Below are 9066 nucleotides of genomic sequence, written 5' to 3'. Positions count from 1 at the left end.
CAATATTTTTGACTCATAATATGTGACTGGGCCACAAAAATATGTATGTATGCATGCATGCATGCATATATATATATATATATATATATATATATATATATATATATATGTGTGTGTGTGTGTGTGTGTATGTGTATGTATGTCGTCGAACAAGTCGTGAAAAACGCCGTACCCTTACCGTAACTTGTAAGGCTTGAGCTTTGACCTCGCCGTTACGCTATGCCTCACATTATATATAATTTTGTTTTTTTACCATCATGATTCATGATGAAAACTTTTAACAATTTAATGCATGCATGTGAAAGTGACTTAAAAGTGAAAAAAATAGAAGACAAAAAGAAATAAATGTAGTTGAAAGAATTAAGTTGGATTAAGAAGTTAACTCATCCAATGCTTATAATTGTTTTTACTATTCTTATCATAACAATTATTTTCACATCATCTCTCTTTTCTCTCTCTCTCTCTCTCTCCACACATACATATGGGAGATTCAAATAAAAAGGTTAAATATCATTAGAAGGTTCATATGTGAATATGTTTAAAAAATCCAAAAAAAGTTAATTCTAGATACATTGTTAACAAACATTACAAATTATTCATATTGATTAATTTCAGATGAATTTTTGTAATAATTCACATATAAATCTCACATTCTTACAAATCCATAAAAAATCGCATACATAGAGTTTTCTTACGTAATAAATGAATATAAAAGACCAATTCCGTAATTTTTAACATACCTTGGGACCAAATCTATAATTTACTCTCATTATTATTACCATCATAATTGTGATATATATATATATATATATATATATTGATATATGATAATGTCGATTATTATTATACAAGGTTACTTATGTAAATTATCATTATTTRTATTTGAATTCCAAAATTATATTTTGCAAACCAAATAGAAAGTTCCATAAAATAAAATTGAATTTCATTTCAAATCCCTCAAATTCCAAATTATTAAATACATTATACGAACCAAACGTCATATTATTATTTTTTTGTTTTAAAATATCATTTTGAATTAAAACACTAAGAGGTTGTTTATCAAAAGCTTATGAGATAAATATGTTTACCAAGTCACATTACTTTACCGGATGAATAGATGAAGGACCAATAATCTTACCTGGTAAAAGAAGATAAGGATTGAGAGTCTTTTCCGAGAAGTGAGGACGACGACTCTTATCATCCAGGTAAATTGGTGCATAGGATATTGTTTTAGTGGACTAAAATATTGTCTGGCAAGTAAGTGATAATGTTGAGTTTTATCGGTAAGCGTTTACCCGGGTAAGCGTTTATAAACGGACCTTAAGACACGTCAGTGGAAAGTAGGATATGAGTACCAGAGTTTAACTCTAGTACATCACATAATCCATGATAAATTAACATTTTATCAAGTAGAAGTAAGAGTTTGAAGGATTTTAAACATATCAGTTGAATTATAATGGATATGAATCATTGATCATTTGTTCTCAGGGGATCATCTATCTTTCTTGAAAACAATGAAGAATAAGTTATCGAACATCACCTAAAAAAGAAAACAAATTACCATATAACTTAAAAAACAATTAAACTCTAACAACTGAATGACAAAATTTGTTACAAATTTTGAATAGTGTATGTCGCACTTTCACTAAGGTTAAAGTCATGGTCGACCTGAAATCTAAACCTTTCCATGTAACAAGGCTCATTAAATCTGATTAAAATAAACAATCTTCCCAAAACGATATGCGTTAAATTTGTCTTCCTTTTTACTTGCTTTTTCATTCGTCCATCTCTCCTCTTGCACCGACAAAGTGAAATCTTGGTAGAAACGATCATGAAATACTATTTCAGTTACGCAAGTATTTTGCTCATCTTGAGTTAATTTTCACACTCAATGTTGTGATTAGAGGGTGTTAAAAGACACTAAGGGTGCGTTTGGTTTGCGGGATTGGAATGAAATTGGGGGGATTTGGATTTGAAATTCATTCCAATCCAGTGTTTGGTTTGCCAAATTGGAGGGATTTGGAATCCTGGGATTTCATTAAAATCCCATGAACATGGGATTTGGAAATCCTTTGCAAAGGGGTGGGATTTGGAAATCCAATCCTACGAGATTCCTAATCGCTTCCTCCCGCTTCCTTTGCCTTGCTTCCCTCCCTGTCCCCTCACCCTCCTCCTTGCCGGTGCTCCCTTCCCGTCCATCGCGAAGCTTCAGCCCTAATCGGTCGTCCTTGCCGGTGCTCCCTTTTCGTCCATCGCGAAGCTTCAGCCCTAATCGGTCCTCCTCGTCGGTGCTCTCTTCCCGTCCCTCGCGAAGCTTCAGCCCTAATCGGTCATCCTCGTCGGTGCTCCCTTCCCGTCCCCTTGTGAAGCTGCCACCCTAACCCGCCGGTAAATCCTTTTTCCCCTTGAAACTGTTTATATAACAGTGGATCGAATATGATGCAACTTTCTGTTCAAATCCCTTTTGTGTATGTTTTGGCTTCTRTTCAAATCGACATAGGATGCAACACATATTAGGTTAATCCTTCAATTTTGACAGATTAGGTTGAATATACATGAACACGGATTAGGTTATATGCTTCAATTTTGACAGATTAGGTTGAAATCTCATGAACACAGATTAGGTTAAAAAAATTATACGAAGTATTAGAAACCAAATCCTACAAACCAAACAGAGGAATGGATTTCAAATCCAATCCAATCCAAATCCCATGGAATCCAAATCCCTCAAGGGAATCCAAATCCCTCAAAAACATTCCCGCAAACCAAACGCACCCTAAGGTCTCATTTGGTTTGAAGGAATTGAATGAAATTGGGGGGATTTGCATTTCAAATTCATTCCAATACCATGTTTGGTTTGTTGGATTGTCTGGATTCGAAATCCTAAGATTTAATTGAAATCTTTCAAACATAGGATTTTGAAATCCTTAGGGAGTGTTCGGGATTTCGTAAGATTGTTTTCAATAAGGTTTTAAAAAATGTTAAAAACCTTTGTTTTGTAATAATCAATTAATAAAAATGTAATTCAATTCTTTTCATAAATTAATTATAAATAATAAAATTCAATTCCATTACAAATCCTACAAAACAAACACACTAATGATTTTAAATCCATTCAAATCCAAATTCCCCATAAAATCTAAATTCCCAAAAAACAAAACTTAAAGGACCCTAAATAGAAATTGAAATGCTTAATTAATTAAGAAGGTATGGGGAGTGGGTAGGTGATAGTGAAGTTGCATGTCGATATTGATTGTATAAAATGGCATCCATCTCTTTCAAAAACAACAACGATGTTTTTGTTTTGTTTTTATTTTAATAAACTAAATATAATTATAGTTTCATTTATGGTGATTAATTAAATTTTCATTGAAAAAGACTTTCCAAATTATCCATAAAATTGAATATAACACATCAAAAAGATAAGAGGACACAATGTTTTTGACTCATAATATGTAAACGGACCACAAAAATCGATTCTTTTAATACAGTCAAACTATTTTGTTTATCTTATATTATTTATTATCATCATGTATATCTATAATATATATACAAGCTACTATGTATTTATAGAGAAAGTTAAATTCAAACGAGAATAAATGATTAAATAAGAGAACATGAAAATTGTCAAATCACATATACATTAAATTCATATTTGATTATGTGTGACCTAGGTTGAGTCACTCGTACACCATACATTGACCATATTTCGTAATCACATATCATTTCTTTGCAAAATTACATGAGATTTGACTATTTTAGTGTTCTCTTGCCTTGACCATGTTATCGTTTAATCCTTCCTATGTATGTACAAACACACACGCACACACACACACACACACACACACTCATATGGTTAGAGGGCAAGTTTTGTTAGGAATCTAAAATTGATTAGTAACCCAAGAACTTACGACACAACGTGTGACATATTGATCAAAAGTATGGACGTTTTATTCATCATTGGTGTGCTATTCATGATTATTATTTATCCTAAAAAAGAATGTTTGGCACACTTTAGACGGTTTTCGGGTTCTTAATACAATACAGGCATAGAAACAAATATACAAATATAAATTAGTCATAGACGATATGAGCTTAATCGTAAGAACGTAGGCTTGCTGGTCGGAAACCTTGCAATTAGAAATCAAAATTCTTATTTATATCACCAATTATCATGGTTCCATCACCACATAATTGTAATCATATATAATTAACTGGGGCCAAATTTAATTATATTTTTCAACAAAATTTACATCTTCAGAGCCAGAAAATGCTATTCTAAATCTATATGCATTAATTAGCTTGGTCCCCAACAAGTCAGGTAGATGACTTGCCGGAGAGAATCGTCGGAGCGTGTTTTCCTGTCCCGTAGGTCGACTGTGGATCCTAGGAAGCCGGAAAGTGGTCGGAGATCGGAGGGGGGATGATCGGAGGAAGAAGAAGAAGCGAAGGCCTTCTTGCCCTGACGAAAAGACTTGATGAGTGATTTTAATTTGCAGGCCTGATCGCTGTGTCCGTTGATAACAGCGACGCCGGCGGCCATCCATACACGGCTTAGAGAAGTCATTTTGTGATTTGGCTTAAATTGGAAGGGGAGGGGGAGGGGGGGTATTTATAGAGGGAAATGAGGAGGTCAACTAGTTGTACCGTACAATATCTTGATGCATTCACATAGTGGTTTTGGGCCTTTTGGCTTTAAGATGTTGGATACCAACTGGAAATAATATAAACATAAAAAAATAGTTATCAGTATTTTGTTGAATATTTCAATAATTTTATTGAATTTGCATTCCACTCAAACCTATCATATTCACATTGGTGTATGTCATGATCAATGTAAATATGTATTTTGGGTATAATTAAATGAAAATTATAAAAATATTGATATTATTAGAATCAGTGTTATTTCAGTTATATATGTGTTGAAACAAACGATTTATTTTATGAGTTTTGTATCGTTTTTTTCCCTTTCTACAAGACAACATATTATTAAATAAAAAATTGTAATAATATAAAGATATTAACTCTAAAAACTAATACTACAAGGTGTAGTAAGTAAGTGGGAACTAGGAAGGTCTGATTAGAATAAGAAAAATTGTAAACAATCATGACTGCTCACGATATATGCCCAAGTTAGTGGACAAAACATTGTCTAGGCTCGACGAATAATGACATGATACTGCAATGCAACTTATCTCTTGAGCCAAAGGTAGGTTGGCTTCTTGATCTACAACTCCCATAAAATGCTTTCTTGGTACGTTTGGTACACTGAACATGACAAAACTGAATAGAATAAAGATCACTGTTTCACATTTGGTAGAATTTTTATGTGAAACGGAGTGAAACAAAGTGGAAACATGCGTGTTCCACTCCATCCCATGGAACAAGGTGAAACATATTTATATTTATCAATATAACCTCAAAATAAAATCTAATTCTCTTCCAAATCATCAAATAGGTCTCTCTCTTTATATTTTCTTCGTTCTTTAAATTTTATTTTATTATATTTTATGTTCTTTAAAATTTTATTTTATTGTTCTCAAAATATTACTATTATATGCGGTATCTATATTTTGATTAATTTATGTAATATTAATAATAGAAAAATATTATATAAAATGGTATAAAATAAAAAGTGGAAAGTACATAAACCTTTTATTTTGCTATCAAATAATCTTTTCTCCGACAGAAAAAAAATATATATATTTAAAATGAAAAAATATTTTTCATGATCTTTTAAAAAGTTAAAGGGGTTGACGATAAAGTAAATGATTGAAACATTCATCTTGAGCATTGTAGAATGATGATATGCATCAACAATGGTAATGCAACGGAACAAAACAATACCATTGCTTTTACTTTGTAATGTAATGGCCCAAATGCAAAGGTGAAGCAAATAAAATAAAATAGATGAAAAAATCAATACCAACCCATATGAATGTATTGCCAACAACATAATTATGCATATCTAAACAAATGGTTTATGATTTTTTTTCTTTGATTCCATGGCGTTCAACATAGAAAAAAAACTAGAAGCAATTCATACCATAAAAAAAAAACCCACATCAGTGATATAATAATTTAATTGAACAAAATTGATCTTCAATATAACGAAGGGATCAGAGATTATTTCAAAAATTTTTTTGAAATCATACCTCATCGAGTGTGACTGTATGAAGCTGACAATGCAGTGGCATGAAGAGGGACGAGAGTGACGAGGGAGAAGGGATGTGGGAGGAGGAGCGATGGTCTTTAGTGGGAGGAGGAGCGACGATGGTTTTTGGGGTGAAAAACCTAATTGCAAGGGAAGAGCAACGAGGGAAACATAGAAACTGATCCGGGTAAGCATCAATTTGGTGCTGGTTTGGTAAGATTTCGATTAACGTATTGGTCAGTTTTCAGTCAGGTCCGTGATTGATAAACACGTTGGCTGTTGACCGGGTCAGTCTGGTTAACGGTTAATAAACAGTCCTTGAGAAAATCAAACTAAAATCAAATTTTTAGAACAAAGGTTCCATTTCATAACAAAAAACACCATACTTTTTCATTTACTAATTCATTTTCTTCTTCAACTTCAACTTCAAATCAAAAAAATAAGAGGACAAAGATAGTAAATTATGTTTTTGGTTTTTGTAGTTTGTTAGATATTGTTATCTTTATCTTTCTACTTGTAAAATTACATTTTCCATCCCTAAATTTACAATTTGTTATTATTTTTGTCATTATGATTTAGATTTTATTGTTGTTTTTGTTTTTATGATTTAAAGTTCATTGCTATTATTTTTGTCTCTGATGCTTAAAAGCCAAAATTACCTCTTTTGGTCACTTAAGTTTAATTTTGGCTACTTTTATTTCAATTCATTCAACTTTTTCAAAAAAAATGTTGTACAAATCAAACCAATTTTATGAAAAAGGACACGTTTTAACATGCTCTGTTTTTCATTCTGACCCAAATTAGGAAATGATATTCCTATTACAGCATTGATGAACATATATAGGATTAGTTGCTTATGTCTTTTGTTTAAAAAGGTTTGATATTCGATCATGTATATATTCGGACTCCATCGATGCACCTTTAACTATAATTCACAACAATTATGAAATTCAATTTCTTTATTTTCTTTTTTACATACGTAAGGGTTGTACATCTCATCATATATACTTTCTACCCTAAACCAAACTCAGCTACAAAAAGAGTCCATTAATTGGGACCCCAACAGCTCAAGTACATGACTTTTCTCAATGACTCCTCCGATTGACTTGTTTTCTGTCCCATGCCTCTGCTTGAAGCCATGGCCGACGGCGAACACAGGTCCTTGGTGTGGAAGATTGATGGGAGATTAGACTTGGAGTGGTGGTGGAGGGTCCTGATGGCGTAGTTCCATCGTGCAAAGCCTTGATCTTTGAGGGCTTCCACCAATCCGACAGTTCCGGCCACCATCCATGCTCTGCTCGTTGAACTCATTGTCTCTTTGGTTTTGTGATTCTTTCAGATGTTCGTTCTCTTTTCGTCCTATAAGTGTTTGATGAAGATGATTGAGAAGCGGAAGAGTAGAAAGGGGGTTAAATAGATTGAAGGAAACCATGAACCACCAAAGGGATTGAAACAGCCCCAGGTTTTTGGGGGGGAAAACAGTAGGTGGGAGTTGGGACAAGGATATGCCAATGGTTTTGGGAGTTGGCCCCTAGAAATGGGTAGCATTTGCTTTCCCTTTAAATTCTTATTTATTATTTATTATGAAATAATAAAAGTGAAGGGTGTTATTAGTTTATATCTTAATAAATTTCACCATCCAACTTTCTTATTCAGTCTTATTATATATATACTCACCTCACCTGAGATAATGGATACATGTCTTATTTTCTAAGATTCATGAGATTACCTTTTGCCACTAGTTTACAATAAAAGATTGTTAAAGGTTATCTTTATAATATTTTTGTTTTTTTGGACTTTTTTGAATCTGACCCTATATGTACACACCCCCCTTCATCTATATTTAATTATCTATTTTATCATGGTTGTAAATAAGTCGTTATGGTATGTTATGATGTCGAGGTTTGGGTTCGTCGCCATGTTAACTCCTATGACTCCACTATAAGGCTTGTCTTGCATTGTAACGTTTTATGACACATTACGACACATTATGGCATTTTTGGTACACGTTATTTTGTAAGGTGCAAAGTTACTTTAATATATATTTTAAAAGATAAATAATAATTTAATGGACAAGACCTTTAAAAAACTTCAAAACTAGAATCTTAAATAGATAAATACTTACTCACATTCACCTACATGAAAGTCAAACACAATTTTTTTTTAAAATTGAAAAAAGTAATGAGTAGAGATTAAAGGGATTTAATCTCGATTTTGCACTTTTGATATCATTTTCTATAAGCTTTATGTATTTGGTATCAATGGTTCTCATTTGTTTTTTTAGTTTTATTATTTTATATGAATTTCATTTCTTCTAAAGTATTAATCAGAACACTAACACATACAAGTGAGTGTGTATGTATGCATGTAAGTATGTATGTATGTATGTATGTCGTCTTAAAGCACGTCTTGAAAAACGTCGTACCCTTAATGTAACTCGTAAGACTTGAGCTTTGACCTCGGCGTCACGTCATGCCTCACATCATTTATAATCTTGTTTTTTTTATTAACCTGGATATCTAACTCGCGATGCGAGCCGACTAATCCCAGGACGACCACGTGCTTTACAGATAGCTCGGAGTCACTGCATTTGAACCTCTGTGGCCACAAGAGAATTTTTATTTCTCCTTGGATTTGAACCTGAAACCTCCTGGTACTTTTGATCTTTGAAACCAAGCTCAAACCAATCAGACACTACTCTTATGGTTTAATCTTGTTTTTTTTACCTTCATGATGAAAACTTTAACATTTTAATGCATGCATGTGAAAGTGACTTAAAAGTGAAAAAAAAATGAAGACAAAGAGAAATAAATGTAGTTAAAAAAGTTAAGTTAGATTAAGAAGTTAACTCATCCAATGCTTATAATTGTTTTTACTATTCTTATCATAACAATTATTTTCACATCATCTCT

General features: G+C 32.5%; 1 protein-coding gene across 1 annotated transcript; it reads right to left on the bottom strand.

The window, feature by feature from the left end:
* Window positions 1-7099: 7099 nt before the first annotated feature.
* LOC112528356 lies at window positions 7100-7616 on the bottom strand. The gene has a single exon (XM_025139374.1). The coding sequence runs from the start codon at window positions 7463-7465 to the stop codon at window positions 7202-7204; it is 264 nt and encodes an 87-aa protein (XP_024995142.1). The 5' UTR covers window positions 7466-7616; the 3' UTR covers window positions 7100-7201.
* Window positions 7617-9066: the final 1450 nt, after the last annotated feature.

Source organism: Cynara cardunculus, assembly GCF_001531365.2.
Source record: "Cynara cardunculus var. scolymus isolate 2C chromosome LG 15, CcrdV1, whole genome shotgun sequence".
Classification (NCBI taxonomy): domain Eukaryota; kingdom Viridiplantae; phylum Streptophyta; class Magnoliopsida; order Asterales; family Asteraceae; genus Cynara; species Cynara cardunculus.
This window is presented reverse-complemented; position numbering and strand designations above follow the sequence as displayed.

Coding starts and splice junctions, on each gene's coding strand:
- LOC112528356 (XM_025139374.1), bottom strand. CDS start 7,465: ATGAGTTCAACGAGCAGAGCATGGATGGTGGCCGGAACTGTCGGATTG.